General features: G+C 40.5%; 1 protein-coding gene across 1 annotated transcript in view; it reads left to right on the top strand.

Annotated features, from left to right (window-relative positions):
- PAAF1 (proteasomal ATPase associated factor 1) overlaps window positions 1-14,046 on the top strand; it is a 47,621-nt gene extending 33,575 nt beyond the window's left edge. Inside the window, exons 8-12 of the mRNA XM_079708025.1 lie at window positions 3,359-3,450; window positions 4,793-4,908; window positions 6,455-6,537; window positions 12,120-12,202; window positions 13,604-14,046. Of these exons, the coding sequence (XP_079564151.1) occupies window positions 3,359-3,450; window positions 4,793-4,908; window positions 6,455-6,537; window positions 12,120-12,202; window positions 13,604-13,681 (452 nt within the window). The 3' untranslated portion in view covers window positions 13,682-14,046. The remainder of the gene's footprint in view (window positions 1-3,358; window positions 3,451-4,792; window positions 4,909-6,454; window positions 6,538-12,119; window positions 12,203-13,603) is intronic.
- Window positions 14,047-18,395: the final 4,349 nt, after the last annotated feature.

Raw genomic sequence — 18,395 nt, 5'->3', positions numbered from 1 at the left:
GAATAAAGTTGCTATAAATATCCCTGTGTAGGTTTTTGTGTGGATATGTTTTCAGCTCATTTGGGTGAATTTTGCCCCTCACTGTGGACACACTGCAGGTATTCTCCTCACTCTCTTAAACTTCCCATATAGATACACTGTGGTCCAAGAACTAAAATGGTTGTGACTACCACATGTTGCCTGGCCCCGCTTTGGGAATTAATCGATTAATAGGAAGAGTATTTCCCAAAGTGTGACACATGTGCAGTGAGTGGTAAACAAGATCATTTCAGGCAGTACACATTTTTAATAGTTACATATTAATGCACACATATCTCACTTCAAACCTAAGATTTCACAGATACTACTTAAAATAAGGTTGAGTTTTTTAAAATTAGTTGGTTTAAAGTAATTTAAATGAAAATATTCTTGTTTCCTCTATTTCCTCACTTCCCACTTACTCCTCAACCCGCCCTAGGATGGTTTGTGCCCCAGCTTCTTAACCAGCAGCAGCTCTTGTCGAGGTCACCAGTGACTCCATGTTGCATAATCCAGTGTTACTTCTCTGTGCTTATCTTTCCAAATTCTCAACAGGATACAACATAGTAAACTCTTCTCTTCAGGACACTTTTCTTTTTTTTTTCTTTTATTAGTTTCTGCTTTATAACAAAGTGATTCAGTTATACATGTACATCTGTTCCCATATCCCTTCCCTCTTCGTCTCCCTCCCTCCCACCCTCCCTACAGGACACTTTTCTTTCTTGGCTTCTGTAATACCACACTACACTGCTTTTATTTCTATCTCATTGGCTGCTGCTTCTTAGTCTCCTTTTTTTTAAAAAAAACATTTATTTATTTATTTGGCTGCATTGGGTCTTAGTTGTGGCACGTGGGATCTTTTTTAGTTGCAGCATTTGGGATCTAGTTCCCTGACCAGGGTTTGAACCCGGGCCCCCTGCATTGGGAGCATGGAGCGTTAGCCACTGGACCACCAGGGAAGTCCCAATCCCCTTTTACATGTCTCCTTTAGTCTACCTTTAAATATTGGAGGGCCCTCAGCTCTATAATTTCTCTCTTAGGTGATCTCATCATTTCCATGACTCTAAATATTGTATTTAAGCTGGTGATTTCCAAAAGTATATCTAAAGCATAGATCTTTCACTTGCATTTCAGACTCTATTTAGATGTCTAATAGACATCTTGAACTTATAACATGGAGTGTTTGATTTCCTCCCACCCCAAATCTGTTTTTCCCCATCTCAGTAAATGGCACCACCATCTTCTTGCTCAAGCCCAAAGCCTGAGATTCATTCAAGATCCACCCCCACCTTTCCTCATGTCCTACATCAGCAAGGTCTGTCATCTCTACCTTCAGAATGTTGCTCATATTTTCACCTCACATTCTCCCTCCAGCTCTCCCTTCCTCCTGCCAGCATCCTCATCCATTCTACCATCATCTGTTGCCTGCACTATTCTATAATCTTTTCTCCTCAGAGGAATGATCGTGGTCATTTAAAAATCATAAATCAAGGGACTTCCCTGGTGGTCCAGTGGGTAAGACTCCATGCTTCCAATGAAGGGGGCCCGGGTTTGATCGCTGGTTGGGGAACTAGATTCCACACGCATGCCACAACTAAGAGTGCGCATGCCGCAACTGAGTCCAGATGCTGCCACGATGATCCAGTGCAGCCAAAATAAAAAAATTTTTAAAAAGTAAATAAATAAAAAACATAAATCAAGTCATATCACTCTCCTTTGTCTCTACTGTCCTTTAGCAGCCTCCTTTTTGTATTTTTTTGTTTGGTTGGTTTTTTTGGCCATGTGGGATCTTAATTCCCCAACCAGAGATCAAACCTGCATCCCCTGCCCTGGAAGCATGGAGTCTTAACCACTGGACTGCCAGGGAAGTTCATAGTGGCCTCCTTTTATACATATGTTTGGCCCTCCATATCCATGGGTTACTCATTCAGAACACAATCCACAGCTGGTTGAATCTACGGATGTGGAACCTTTGGATATGGAGGGCCAACTCTGGGGACTTGAGCATCTGCGAATCTTGGTGTCTGCGGTGGGTCCTGGAAGCAACCTTCTGTAAATACCGAGGGACAACTATGTATTAAAATCCTAACCCCTTACCATGGCTTATTACAAATGCTTACACTTTCTAATCCCTGCAGTCCTCTCCAGCCTCAAGTCACACCACCCTCTGCCAGGTCCACTGTGTCCCAGCCATAGGTCTCTGTTCTTTGAGCACAACAGACTGCCAGCCTCCCGGCTTTTGCCTTGTTCTTCCCTTAGCCTGGAATGTACCTCCCAAAACTTTTCATATGGCTGTCTTCTGTTTACCATTCATGTCTCAGTTGAAAAATAACCTCCATTAAACCTTTTTAAAATTGAAGTTTAGGGCTTCCCTGGTGGCGCAGTGGTTAAGAATCCGCCTGCCAATGCTGGGACACAGGTTTGAGCCCTGGTCTGCAAAGATCCCACATGCTGTGGAGCAGCTAAGCCCAGGCGCCACAACTACTGAGCCTGTGCTCTAGAGCCTGCGAGCCACAACTACTGAGCCCGCGTGCCACAACTACTGAAGCCTGCCCGCCTAGAGCCCGTGCTTTGCAACAAGAGAAGCCACGACAATGAGAAGCCCATGCGCCGCAACGAAGAATAGCCCCCGCTCACCACAGCTAGAGAAAGCCCGCGTGCAGCAACAAAGACCCAATGCAGCCAAAAATAAATAAATTAATTTAAAAAATAATAAAATAAAATTGAAGTTTAAAGTTACCTTCCCCCACTCATTTTCCCACCATCTACTCCCTTTTGGTCATATTTTCCTGTTTTATTTCCTTTGTGGAACTCATCACTGTCTGAAGATATCCTACTTGTTTATTTGCTTATTTTACTATTTCCTATTTCTACTAGAATCTAGAATCTAGAATCTACTACTCCTTGAGAGTAAGTACCTTGTCCCTCAGTAAATATTTGTTTAGTGAATGGATAGATCTCATTTCCTCCAGACCGTAAGAGCCTTGAGGGCAGAGACTGTCTACTTTGTTCAGCCTTGTACTCCTGCTCCAAGTATGGTATCTTTCCATATTACAGATGACTTAATAATAATATTTTAAAGTTGGGTTTATTGAGATATATTTTACATGTAGTAAAAGTCATCCTTTTTAATTGCACAGTTCTGTGAGTTTTTACAAATATGTACAGTCATATAAACAATACCACAGTCAAGATATAGAACATAATAAATGTTTTTTTAAGATTAATAAGTGAATCACTAACAGAATAATTCAGTAAACAGCCATCAATAGTTGTGCTTTCTGGGTGCTGCCAGCTGATCAGCCTAGCCCATTATTGACATAGCTCATCTGTCATGCAGGCGAACGGGAGGTTGGAACAGAGTCGAAAATGCTGCTGTTGGCCCGAGAAGATAAGAAACTTCAGTGCTTGGGACTGCAGAGCAGGCAGCCGGCAAGTGGTTCCTCTAAGACCTTTGAACTCTGGGGCAACCTGGGTCACTCTGATTCTTGGAAAGCTATTTTGAAGACATTTCTAATTTCTCTGTATGTTCACCTTTTGAAGAAGCTGCATGAGTGAGAGGCAGTACAGTATGGTGATTAAGAGCATGGGATCTGGAATAAGGGCAACATTTAAATCCTGGTTCTTGCTAATGGCTGTGGCATTGGACAGGTTACTTAACCTCTCTGAGCCTCAGTTTCCTCATCACTAAACTTGTCATAGTAGGATTTACCACATAGGGTTATGTGATGAGATTAAATGTCCTACTGCTTTGTGACCTTTATCAAGTTACTTTCCCTCTGGGCCTTAGTGTGCTGTATGTAAAATGATAAGATTCTATAGATTTCCTTCTTCCTCTAAGGTAATGTGAAGATTTTCTGAGTAAAAGACTCAATGCATTCAGGGCTCTAGATTAATGACCAGAATATCTTTTGTAGAAGAATTGAATTTTCTTCCTTCATTCGCTGAGGTTTTGCCAAGCAGACTATGCTCTTAATTAAACTCTGAGTTTCTTGAGATTTTCTAAATTCCTTTCCAGCTCCTGTCATCATCATCCAGACAACTTGAATGATTTGGTTTGACCACAGGCTTTGTATTTTCATTTCATCTCATGACTTCAGTGTGCTGGTGATGTTTCCTTTTTCAGAGTTTGTTCTGGGAACATCACTATTTTTGATCATATTGCCTTTATACTCTGAATTTCCATGCTGGCTTTTACTTCCAAAGGGAAATCAGGGGTTTTTGTTTGTTTTGTTTTGTTTCTTTTTTTAGAACTTTCAAACTTTACTGTTTGAACTAACACTAAGGAATAAATAAAAGTCTAATAGTTTGGGTTTTTTTTTTTCAGGTACATGGGTGACTTGTGATTCTTTAAATTGCCACTTTGTTTCTTTCCCTTCAAAGGGTTGTCACAAGTGCCTTGAAGCAAACTTAAATGTGTGAATTGCAAGTGTTGATCAAATGGAGGGTTGTGCTGAAAAGAGGGTAAAGGAGACTTTTTGGTTTCAAGGATCCCATGAGTCAATGTGTTAAGGGGAAATCGTATGAAACCTGCTGCCTCAGACTACAATATTATATAACCTGCTTAAGTCCTCAGTCAGCCTCAGGTTCCTGAACTCCTGGGAGTGCTTCCCCCTCAGTTGTTGATGAATGCTTAGTTTAGATCGGAAGTGCTTAAATGTGGAAGAAAGAAATTCTGTACTAAAAATAGTAAAATTCCCCTTTTCTTGGTGCCTGTGTATTCCTGGAAACAAATTAATCTTTAAACAGCATCTTTGTCTCCTACTTGTTCCAGGTGTTCCTCTTTATTGGCTCAGATGCCTTCAACTGCTGTACTTTTCTTTCTGGCTTCTTGCTGTTGGCTGGGACACAGGATGGAAACATTTATCAGCTGGATGTGAGGAGTCCAAGGTGAGTCACCATTTGTTTGCATGATGCAGGTCTTCTGCAGAGTGGAAATTTTTATTGGCTTTCACAGTGATTTAGTCTGGCATACAGATGGCTATTGAATCAAGGGTATGTTTTTCCATTTATAAAGGTTTTCCAGTGTGAATTGTCTGATTGTTCTTATTATTCCTGGAATCGCATTAAAAGGTAATTTGATTCATACTGTCATGATTGTCATGATTGCTTTGGAAATTAAGCTTAAATAATGAACTAACATTTCACTTACAATAATTGTGTAAAACTTTTCATTTTAAGGAGGTTAGTAATTTTCTTCGTGGTATTAGATCTGGGTTGGCCTAAGATTGATCATTTTTAGTTCAGGTAAGCCAGCTCTGATTCTTTATTTGGCTGTGATCATAACCTATCTAAAATAGGCTTTATCCTGGTCTTAAAGATATCCAAAGGGAATCCACAACCTATTTGTCCCAGGATTTAACAGTTTCTACAATTCTGTCCCTTCCTCCTTCTGTTTCCTTCCTTTGTTCAACTGTTATTTATTGAATGGCTTCTGTAGGCATTGGGCTTTGTGCAGGGCAGTGAAAAACAGGAATAAAAAATAAAAACTCTGCCTTTGAGGCATTTGGAGTCTAATAGTAAAGATGAACAAGTAAAAGACTGTTATGACACAGTGTGATCAGTGGTCTGACAGAGCTACACACAAGAATTTCAGGAAACATCAAGAAGGAAAGGGAAGAAGGTGAGACTGCTTCTCCAAGGAAATGAGGCTTTAATTGGATCTGGTCTAGTAGAAAGTTCCCAAGTAAAGAAGAGAAGGACCTGCCTTAGGTAGAATAGCATATAGAGAAGCATGAAGGCATGTGAAAGTATGGCACTTTAAGGGACCTCTGTGTAGTTTAATATGACAAGTATGTACCCTGCCGATGGAGCAGTGATGAGAAGTGATGCCAGACAGGAAAACAGGAATTTGCTTAGAAAGAGCTTACATACCCTCCCAAGGAGTTTGGACTTTATTCCAAGAGCAGTGAAAAAATTTCAGCTGAAGAATGACTAGCTTATACCTTTTATTCCATAATTTAAGTTACTTTATTTTTGTACTTGTTTTTGCCTCCATGGAGATAGGGAACCTGATTATTGTTATAAAGTCACATATGTAATTGATTCTCACCTTCCTCTTTCATTTTACAGAGTCCTGACAATTTTAATATTTCACAGTTGTCTTAATTCTGTCTATAAGTAAAATGATTAACATATTGTTAACATTGTTATCTTAAACCCTTGTCAGGCGTCCCCTAAAAACTGGAAATATCGGTGGTGACTTAGTTCGTTCAGCTCAATAACATGTTTAGATTCACTCCAAGGTGGTTTTGAACAGACTGCCTTGATCTACCATTCAAGGATTTTGCCAGGAAGGAAACCATATGAATGTTTAATTTCTGTCCACATTTGTCCTTTGTGCTGTTATGCAGTTAGTGCTGTATGTTGAATATAGTCAAGCATTGCTTTTGAAGGAAAAAAATTGTAAAATTGCCCCATTTATTCTGAATCCTAGGGCTCCAGTACAAGTCATCCACAGATCAGGAGCACCAGTTATGTCCCTGCTGAGTTTCAGAGACGGATTCATTGCTAGTCAAGGTGGGTCCAGGGGCCAGTTGAGGGAGGTGATTTTATACAGTTCAACTAAACATAGGTTTAAGTTCCTGGCCTGTGGCAGGGCTAGGCTCATAGTCCTACACGATTCTTTGGCACACTGTACTTTTTACATAGTGTTTAACACCCTACTTGTAATTGTCTCTGCCCCCTCCAACTTGAGCTCCTTGAGAGTAATGACTGCGCCTTATTCATCGTGTTATCCCCAGCATTTAGTTCAGTGCCCACTATGTAGTTGGTGCTCAATAAACATTGTCAGAGTAAACGCACTTACCCTTATTGCAAATCATTGAGAATTCAATAACGAATCAGTTACAGTCTCTGCTCTAAAGGAGCTCACAGTTAGTAAGGCAGACAGACATGTGGACATGTGATTGAATACCATTTGATAAGTACTGCAGCAGAAGACTATATGGGAACATGGGGAACAGCTAACTCGAGTGGTAGGAGTGCTGCTGGGATGTCTTCATGGACTGGGTGATGTGTAATCCAGTGAATATTTTACCAACTGGAGATGTAAATATGCACATTGAAGGCCAAAGCTATAGTGTGTGCAAAGTCATAAATAAGTGAAGGGGGGCAGAAAGAAGGGATCTATCATTTATTAGGTGCCTAGCATGCAGTAGGTACTGTGTTTGATGTTTTACATGCATAGTCTGGGTAAAGTGAGTACTTTGGTGTAGCCAGTACAAAATATTTGGAATGGAGCTTGGGAGTGGGGTTGGGTAAAATACATGGAAGAAGGTGTCCATTAAGGGACACTGAATCCTCATAGGAATGATGTAGGTGAGGAGGACTGGTCTATAGGCCTGAAGGGACCACCTTATGTGAGTATTTTGGTATATCAGTTAGGATGTTTTTGGCTGGTAGTAACAGAACACCCAACTGAAAATGGCTTCAGTAATTAGGAAAATGTACTACTTCACTTAACAAGACATTCAGGTTTATGGTGGCTCCACATTAGATTAATTTAGTGATTTGAAAACAAAGTCAACAGAGAGACTAAGAAAAGTTAACTCAGTATGGTATCCTGGATTGTATCCAGGACGTTAAAGACTGGTGAAATCCAAAAAAATATAAACTAAAACTGGCTGAGGGGCATATGAGAACTTATTGAACTATCTTTGTAACTTTTCTGTAAATCTAAAATGATTCTAAAAATATTTTTTAAATATTTTAAATTTAAAAAATGAATAAAAGCTTTAGCAAGGAAAAAAGAAATAAAATCAAGAACCCAGCTTTGCTTCATCTTTTGGCACTCTCCTCCCTAGCATGCTGACTTTTTCCTCAGGTTACAGCGCAGGATAGCTGCTGCAAGTCTCATCTTCACATAACATAGAAATTGTTACCCTTTTTAAGAATGAGGAACATTTCCTCAGGAGCAGCCCAGCAGACTTACTCTCCTATGTCATTGGCCAGAATTATATAATATATGACGTGCCCAGAAGACCTAAATAGACATTTCTCCAAAGAAGATAACACAGATGGCCAACAGGCACATGAAAAGATGCTCAGCATCACTAATTATTAGAGAGATGCAGATCAAACCCACAGTGAGGTATCACCTCACACCAGTCAGAATGGCCATCATCAAAAAGTCTACAAATAATAAATGCTGGAGAGGATGTGAAGAAAAGGGAACCCTCCTACACTGTTGATGGGAATGTAAATTGGTACAGCCACTATGGAAAACAGTATGAAGTTTCCTTAAAAAACTGAAAATAGAGTTGCTGTATTATCCAGCAATCCCACTTCTGGGCATATATCTAGAAAAGACAAAAACTCTAGTTCAAAAAGATACATGCACTCCAGTGTTCATAGCAGCACTATTTACAACAGCCAAGACGTAGAAACAACCCAAGTGCCCATCAACAGACGATTGGCTTAAGAAGATGTGGTGTGTATATATGTACAATGGAATATTGCTCAGTTGTTAAGAAGAATGAAATATTGCCATTTGCAGCAACATGGATGGACCTAGAGAATATTATACTAAGTGAAGTAAGTCAGAGAAAGACAAATATATGACATCACTCATATATGAAATCTAAAAAATAATACAAATGAATCTATATACAAAACAGAAACAGACTCACAGACATTGAAAACAACAATAGGCAACCAACAGCATCCAGATTTCCATGGTCATCTCTCTGATATAGGTACCCTTTGTCCCTGTCAAAACTGGTGCCTTATTTCCCTAGCCCTTTGATTTCCAGACCATAGCAAAGAGTAATCAGGAAGAGATATGGGAACAGATGTATATGTATAACTGATTCACTTTGTTATAAAGCAGAAACTAGCACAGCATTGTAAAGCAATTATACTCCAATAAAGATGTTAAAAAAAAAAAAGAGTAATCAGGAATCTGTAGACCTAAGTTTTCTAGCTGTCTGCACTCCCTCTCTCTCAATCTCTTTCTCCCACATGTCTGGGCATCAGTTAGTGATGCAGTGGTACTCTATATAAAACCTTAAAAAGAGTACAACTGGCATAAGCTTGTGACAGCTTCCCTTGATGCTTCTGCCAGCACTCATGATCCTATTTTATTTTATTCCTTTTGCTGCCATACCACACTCTTTCCTTGAAATCTCTGCAGTGTGCCCTCCATCCCCATCCTTCTGTTCAAACTGCCCTCTTGAAGGCCACCAATCATGAGCCTCTTGCTAGATCCAGTGGCCTTTTATGTGTACAGTCCTCTCTTGTCCACTAGTCCCTAAGCTTCCTTGAGGACAGGTGGCACGTCTTCTTCGTCTCTGTAACCCTAGCTCTTGCACAGGACTGAAGAATCTCAGCAAATGTTTGTTGAATGAGTGAGTACATATGTTTCATCTTTTATGATTCTTAGTGGTAATGGATTTTGTTATGTTATTTCTTTCTTAAAACTATGAGGTCTTTTGACTTCGGTGATACTAATTAATCTCCTGATCATTCTCTTTCTCCAGTTACTGCTCCTTTCCCTGATTGCCCTGGTATTGTGCCTAGCATGATTCATGGTTTACTGTAGGTTCTCTAATTTTTTGTTGACGTTGAATCCTTTTGCTCTTCCTAGTATTGTTGCCATCCCTAAACCAGAGATACTTCCTGAGTTCAGCCTTTGTCCTTCTACCTTTTCTTCTCCATGCTTCCTCAAGGACCGACTGTTCTCATGGTGTTAGCTGTTAATGATTGGAATCCATAGCTCTAGCCCTGATCTCCTACTTAGCCTTTATTTTATTGGGCAGTTGCATGATATAGAAAAAGCATAGATTTTGGATGCAAACTGACAACCTAATCAATGAATTTATATCCTCACTCCATCACTTACTATTAGATTCAGCTCTATGAAATTCCTAATATATGGCCATTTTTGATTTATAAAAATGGCAGTTGTATATGGTTTAATCTAATAGTCCTATGACCTTTGCAAGCCACTTCACTTTTCTAAGTCTCAGTTTACTTAGAGATAAAATAGGTACTTGACATAAAGTAGACATTCTATAAGTGACAGTTTCTTCTTACTCCTGTAACTATCCCTTACCCTATAAGCCCTCCTAAAAAGTGTTTCTTCTCATCATGATCCAGTGAAAAAGCACACACTCACAAAAAGTAGAATTATGCTATAGGGAAAGATATGTGGAAGTATCAAAGGAATAATAAGTGTTACAAGAGGTTGATGGGAGGAAGGGTTTACTATATGGGGTGGTTAGAAATGGCTTCCTAGAGGGAATGGGAATAGAGCTGGGGCTTATCAAGTAGATTTGTGTATAGAAACTTGAATGCAGAATAAGAGCTACGGTAATCAGATTTTCTTATCTCCCCTGTCAGTATTTCTATATGTATCTCTAAAATATATACGAATTCTTTTTTGGAAAAAATTATTTTTAATAATAATAATGCAAGAAATGATAAATTCCTCCTGTATGCTGCTGGTTGCAGTATAGATTAACAGATAAATTAAAATTGATTAACATGTAATTTGGAAAGCAGTTTTTCAGATTTCCAAGAAGTTTCAAATGGTTAATTAATATCTTTTGATTCTTTTCCAGGGTTCTATACAAAGTCATAATATAGAAAAAAACCTTATGTATAAAGATATTCTTTTATGCAGTATGCTCTCAACCATGTAAAATAAAACTTTACACAGAAAAGGTTGGAAAAATACATTAAAATGTGAACAGTAATTATATTTAGTGGTAGATATGGGTGATATTTTGCTTCTGTTTCTTTACTTTTATTTTTTATTATTTTATTCATTTATTTATTTATTTATTTTGCGGTACACGGGCCTCTCACCGTTGTGGCCTCTTCCGTTGCGGAGCACAGGCTCCGGACGCGCAGCCTCAGCGGCCATGGCTCATGGGCTCAGCCGCTCCGCGGCATGTGGGATCTTCCCGGACCGGGGCACGAACTTGTGTCCCCTGCATCGGCAGGCGGACTCTCAACCACTGTGCCACCAGGGAAGCCCTAATTTTTTTTCTTTTTGGCTGCACCGTTCAGCATATGGGATCTTAGTTCCCCAAACAGGGATTGAACCTGTGCCCCCTGCATTGCGAGTGCGGAGTCTTAACCACTGGACCACCAGGGATGTCCCTGTTTCTTTATTTTTAAAGTTTTCTTCAGTGAGCACGTGCTACTTTTATATTAAATAGAACAGGAACAAAAAAGTCACCCATTCAGCAGTTTATAGGTCATTCCAAGTTTCATTTGACCATGCTCTTCTGAGAAAATTAAGTTTAAAAATTAGATATACTTTTATTTTCTTGGTATAACTTTTCTCCTTTGCCTGATTTATGTGGTCAAGTTTATAGATTGAAGAATAATTTTGGAGGATAGTTTTATACATATATATAATTATTTATTTATTTATTTATTTTTGGCTGTGTTGGGTCTTTGTTGCTACGCGCGGGCTTTCTCTAGTTGTGGTGAGCGGGGCCTACTCTTTGTTGCGGGGCACAGGCTTCTCATTGCAGTGGCTTCTCTTGTTGCGGAACACGGGGTCTAGGTGCACAGGCTTCAGTAGTTATGGCACACGGGCTCAGTAACTGTGGCTTGTGGGCTCTAGAGCACAGGCTCAGTAGTTGTGGCGTGTTGGCTTAGTTGCTCCACAGCGTGTGGGATCTTTGCGGACCAGGGCTCAAACCCGTGTCCCTTGCATTGGCAGGTGGTTTCTTAACCACTGAGCCGCCAGGGAAGTCCCAGGAGCATAGTTTTCTTAAAGAAAACATTTATACGGGCAAATTCCCTGTTAAAAATCATTGTCTAGGATAAGTTTGCAAATATATGTATAAGCCTACAGTTGCTTGCTCTGTGCCCTTAGCAATTATTGCTAATCAAAGACAACTCTTCTTCCCACTGAGCTTGCACTTGGCCTTCAGATCCTCTCAAGCCCAGCATTTTAGGCAGTCACTGTAGGTCCTCATATTTGGCCCACATAATGAGTCCTGTCTACCATTCTGTGTCTTAGGACAATCTTCTTTAGGCTAGTGATGTACAGAAATAAACTAAAATGTTGAGGGGTTTGGTTTTTTTTAACTTTGCATGCAGCTTTCTCTTCAGTTATCTTAAGTTTTCTTTCTGCCTTTTAGGTGATGGAAGCTGTTTCATTGTCCAGCAAGACTTAGACTATGTCATTGAGCTCACTGGGGCTGACTGTGACCCTGTGTACAAGGTACAGACCTGAGAGGAGACCAGGCCTGGATGATTCTCGCCTGGGACCTAGGGCTTTTGAGGGGACTGAATCCAGATACTTTGTGGTTATTAGGGGTAATAAAATACTAAGAGGTGGGATAGGAAGAAATAATTTTGAGTCAGAAGTGACTTCATCACTTACTGGCTCTGGAAACTTAAAAAATCACTTTACCCCCTCAGTCTGTCAATTTATCTGTAAAATGAGGATAACAGTGAGATAATGCATATGAAATTTCTTTGTATATTTTAAATATTCTGTAGATATTAGCTATGATTACTATTGTTGTTGTTATTATTATTATTTAGGTTCAAGACTGATTTGGTTAGAGTGAAAAGAGAAAAATGAAAGGGGAAAGAATATTTGTTGACCAGACATTGTTCTAGATGTTTTTACATATATTATCTTACTTAATAGTTGTTATCATCCCTTGAGGTATAATATTATTCCTATTTTTTCTTATAATTTAGAAAAATTTTATAATTAATGCATACTTATAAAAATTCAAACAATACAGACTGGTACAGACTTAAAAGTCTGCTTTAAGACTTTTTTGGTTCCACTCTTTCCTGAAGTAACTAGCATTAATAGTTCGACATGTATCTTTTAAGACTGTTTTTGGAGAATTTGCACTTACATCTTTGTGTATTTATGTAAATAATGTAGTTTTGTCTTTATTTTGTACATAATTGGGATCATTCTATATGTATTGCTCTATGACTTGGGTTATTTTACATGACATTTTGGAGCTCTTTCCAGACAAATGAATATATAATAGATACATTTCATTTTTTTAAATTCCTGCATATTGTTCTGTATTGTGAATTAACGTATCATTTTCGTTTTACAAATGAAGAAATGGGCCCAGAGGGGTTGAGAAAGTTGCTCTAGGTCATGCAGCTACATATTAGCAAACCTATGATTAAGCTAACTCCAGAAATCGTGCCATTTCCATTAAATTAGTGGTGCTTAGCCTTCTTTGAGTCTCAGACTACTTTGAGAATTTGATGAAATCCTCCTCAGAAAAAAAAAAAGGCACATTTTGAGAACTCCTTTGCATATAATTTTATGAGGTTCAAGGATACCCAGGCCTTTCTATGGACCATCTGCTCCCCCAGTACACACTGTCTGCGCTAAACCATGCACAATGCTAGTGGGTTTGTTCTCCACTTGGCCACTTGGTTTCTCTGTTTTGTAGTCATGAGCCCCCTTGATTCTGGCCAGCTATTTTTTTAAATATATATCATGGATGTAAGTCTTGTCTTTGGAGTCAATAAAGCTTCTCAGACTCCTTTGTACTAGTAGGGGTCAATGACAAGGCTCTATCTTTTTGAAATGGAAGAATCCCGGGCTTCCTTTGAGCTGTGAACTCCTGTGTTTCAGATAGCCACATGGGAGAAGCAGATCTACACATGTTGTCGAGATGGTCTTGTGCGACGCTATCAGCTCTCTGACCTCTGACCCCTTGGGAAGAGGAGTCCCAGTTAATGAAAAAGATTGACTCTGATCAGCAGTGAGCAGAAACATCATCAAAGACCATGGAAGGACCGTGGGTGCCCTTTATTGTATTGGGTACCCTTTGGAAGCAACAAAAAGTCAGCTGCGTTGGCCTATGTGGAGCTATCATTCCATGACAGGACCCACTTTGAAGTGAGTAAGAAGCTCACATGTGCTCGCTGCATTTGTCCCAACTTCTCCCTTAAACTCACCCCAGCAACATAGGACAAGGATGTGGATGCTTATAGTTTGTCACACCGATTGTGTTAAATGTTTACAAGGACCGGAGGACTGAAGCCTGTTCTCTGGAGGAAATAAAGAAAATATGTTTGGAGGAGTCTGAATTTGAGAATCTTTGTTAAATACTCCTGCTCTAGCAAAAAGTCAGTCACGGTGATGGGATTCCCTTCTCAGGCACTTCCTGTTAGCCTGGCTAGGTAGGACTACTTGACAGTAGCAGTAAATATCCCATGCTCAACCTGGGAAAGATTCTTAGACAGGTAGGGTAACCAAACTTCCCAGTTTTCCTCGGACTGAGGGGTTTTCTGCTACATGCCTTCTGTCCCAGGCAAACTGATATGATTGGTCACCCTTAATACAGGTGATGAAGTTGAATCATATAATTGTAAAGGCAGCGGCTATCAAAGTGTGGTCCCTTTGGACCACATAACAGCTGTGTCCAATCACCTGGGAACTTGTTAGAAATAGAAATTCTTGGAAACCACCGCCCCCCCACCCTTTCAGACTTAAATCAGAAGTCCTGTGGATGGGGCCCACAATCAGTATTTTAACAAGACTCCCAGGTGATTCTGATTCTTGAGACCTAGAGAAAAAAATGGTGAAGGGCAATTTAGTCATAGATGGAACTCAGGGCTCAAGGGATGGCCAGGCTGGTCTATAGGAGATGAGGCTGGAGAGGTTGACAGGGTCTCAGTTTCTGCTGAGAAATCAGCTGTTAATCTTATGGGAGTTCCCTTGTATGTTATTTGTCATTTTTCCCTTGCTGCTTTCAATAATTTTTCTTTGTCTTTAATTTTTGCCAATTTGATTACTACGTGTCTTGGCGTGTTTCTCCTTGGGTTTATCCTGTATGGGACTCGCTGCGCTTCCTGGACTTGGGTGGCTATTTCCTTTCCCATGTTAGGGAAGTTTTCGACTATAATCTCTTCAAATATTTTCTCTGGTCCTTTCTCTCTCTCTCCTCCTTCTGGGACCCCTATAATGCGAATGTTGTTGTGTTTAATGTTGTCCCAGAGGTCTCTTAGGCTGTCTTCATTTCTTTTCATTCTTTTTTCTTTATTCTGTTCCACACCAGTGAATTCCACCATTCTGTCTTCCAGGTCACTTATCCGTTCTTCTGCCTCAGTTATTCTGCTATTGATTCCTTCTAGTGTAGTTTTCATTTCAGTTATTGTATTGTTCATCTCTGTTTGTTTGTTCTTTAATTCTTCTAGGTCTTTGTTAAACATTTCTTGCATCTTCTTGATCTTTGCCTCCATCCTTTTTCCGAGATCCTGGATCATATTCACTATCGTTATTCTGAATTCTTTTTCTGGAAGGTTGCCTATCTCCACTTCATTTAGTTGTTTTTCTGGGGTTTTATCTTGTTCCTTCATCTGGTACATAGCCCTCTGCCTTTTCATCTTGTCTATCTTTCTGTGAATGTGGTTTTTGTTCCACAGGCTGCAGGATTGTAGTTCTTCTTGCTTCTGCTGTCTGCCCTCTGGTGGATGAGGCTATCTAAGAGGCTTGTGCCAGTTTCCTGGTGGGAGGGACTGGTGGTGGGTAGAGCTGGCTGTTGCTCTGGTGGGCAGAGCTTAATCCCTCATTCTTTTTAATAATTTCCGAAGTTTGGACTTCCCTCGTGGTCCAGTGGTCAAGACTCTGCACTTCCACTGCAGGGGGCATGGGTTCGATCCCTGGTCGGGGAACTAAGATCCCGCATGCTGCACGGCATGGTCATTCATTTCCAGAGTATGAATACCATACCAATTACATTATTAGAGAAAAGCAACCCTTGCACTGGGCCATGTAGGCTAAGATCAGGATTTATTTAAAAGAAGAAGGTAATTCCTAGCTGGGGTAATATTATGGTTTACAGAGTTCTTAAAGGCTGGTGGTAGGGAGTTCCCTGGTGGCCTAGTGTTGGGATTCCGGACCTTTGGTGCTGTGGCCCAGGTTCAGTCCCTGGTCAGGGAACTGAGATCCTCTAAGCCACACAGCACAGCCTAAAAAAAAAAAAAGGCTAGTGGTGAGACTCAACAAGATCTAGTGATTTGCCAAGGGTCATAGAGAGTAGGAACTTGAACACGGTTTATCTTAACTTTAAATCCCATATTTTCCTTCCGGTTGCTTTTGCCTAAACCAAATCGAAAATAAAATACTATAATTCATTGAGTATCTACTGGGTATCTACTCTGTTCTAGGTACTGTATGTAAATATTTAATCCTCGTAACACTCTTAAAAAGGAAATGGTATTATTCCTGTCTAAAGGATAAAGAGGGACTTCCCTGGTGGCACAGTGGTTAAGAATCCACCTGCCAATGCAGGGGACGGGGGTTCAAGCCCTGGTCTGGGAAGATCCCACATGCTGCGGAGCAACTAAGCCTGTGCGCCACAACTACTGAGCCTGCGCTCTAGAGCCTGCGGGCCACACTGCTGAGTCCGTGCGCCACAACTACTGAAGCCTGCGTGCCTAGAGCCTGTGCTCCACAACAAGAGAAGCCACTGCAATGAGAAGCCTACGCGCCACAGTGAAGAGTAGCCCCCGCTCTCCACAGCTAGAGAAAGCTTGCGTGCAACAACGAATTCCCAACGCAGCCAAAAATAAATTAAATTAAATTAAAAACTGAGGCTCAAGGAATTAAGTACCAGAGCCTTGATTTGGACCTTGCTCAGTCTGTCTCCAAGGCCCATGCTCCTTCCACTATACCATGTGGTCACAAGACCTCTGGGACTAGAGCAATTTCATTCAAGGAGTGATTTGTGATAGGGTCAGGTAGACCCAAAAGGACATATTCCAGAGCTCAGAAACATTGAGTCCTAGGAGGTCGAGGTGGAACCTCCAGAAAGTCAGACTAACAAAAAAGGATGAGGAAGAATATAGCTGAGTTCACACAAGTATGTCTCTGAGTTCCCATTCCAGGACTCGTTCTCCTCCATTGCCATCATATTTACAAGCCCCTTTTCACAGGTCTCCAGAGTTGATATCCTCCTGATTGTGATAGATGCAGTAACCCTTGACAGCTGTCCTGAAGTCCAGACCCAAACAGGAGGAGAAGAGGCTAGCTCTCAGGTACCCCAAAGCCTTATCTACTGTGAATGGAATAATCCCCAGTTTGCAGCAGACAAAGGTTTTTTTTCCTTTTGGGTTGAGGAATGCATTCTGGGTAAGGAAGGGTTGACAACCCCCATCTGCAGCACTGCAGGCCCAGGGAAGCTCTGTGCTAGACCTTGTTTCTTGGCTTTCAGATGCCCCCTTGTGACTTCTTGTGAGAATTGCCTCTATTTCTCAGTCCTGGAAAGTTGGCAGTGGCAGCAGCTATTGAGCATATACTGTGTGCCAGGCACAGTCCTCACAATAGCGTTGCAAAGCAAAGGTTTATTTTTCTTGAACAAGTCTCTTTGTGGATATATTTTATATATTTTTCTAATTTACTTTTTATTCTGAAATAATTTCAAACTTGCAGAAAAGCTGTAAGAATAGTTCAGAGGATTCCAGTATATCCCCACCCAGATCTCCCAGTTGTTAACCTCTTATGTTTGCTTTATCATCCTCTCTCTCCCTCTCTCTTTATATATATATATAGATATATTTTTTACACAGGTTATGTATGCTGTATATATTTTTTCTGAATCACTTGTGAGTAATACACAAATTTCATGTCCTCTTACCTTTAAATACTTCAGTATGCATTTGCTGAAATCAAGGACACTCCTGCATAACCACAGTACATCTGTCAAAACAAGGAAACCTCATTGATACTATACTATCATCCAGTTTGCCAGCCCCATTCAAATTTTGCTGGTTGTCCCAACAATGTCCTTTATAATCACTCTTTCCTTTGTGGTCCAGGGTCTAATTCAGGATCATACACTGCATTTATTTGCCTTCTGTCTGGAGTACTTCCTCAGTATTTCCTTTTATAACCCTGATATTTTTGCGGTACTCGGGCCTCTCCCGTTGCGGAACACAGGCTCCGGATGCGCAGGCTCAGCGGCCATGGCTTACGGGCCCAGCCGCTCCATGGCACGTGGGATCTTCCCGGACCGGGGCACGAACCTGTGTTCCCTGCATCGGCAGGCGGACTCTCAACCACTGCGCTACCAGGGAAGCCCAGCCCTGATATTTTTGAAATGTAGGCCACTTTGGGTTTGTCTGATGTTTCCTCATGATTAGATTTAGGTTATGTATTTAGGCAAGAATACTCCCGATGTGATTTTCCATCCTAAGAGCATGGTATTGGGAGCCACACAATGTCGATTTGTCTCATTACTGGTGATGTTAACCTTTTGTTTTGTTTTGTTTTTTGAGATATAATTCACAAACCATAAAATTCACCCTTTTAAAGTATGCAATTTGGTGGTTTTTAGTATATTCACAAAGTCATGCAGCCATCACCACCAATGCCAGAACATTTCATCACCCCAGAAAGAAACACCATATACTTCCAACAG

The sequence above is a fragment of the Hyperoodon ampullatus genome, assembly GCF_949752795.1.
Source record: "Hyperoodon ampullatus genome assembly, chromosome: 7".
In the NCBI taxonomy this organism is placed as follows: Eukaryota; Metazoa; Chordata; class Mammalia; order Artiodactyla; family Ziphiidae; genus Hyperoodon; species Hyperoodon ampullatus.
The sequence above is the reverse complement of the archived record's forward strand: the minus strand, read 5'-3'. Positions and strand labels throughout refer to the sequence as shown.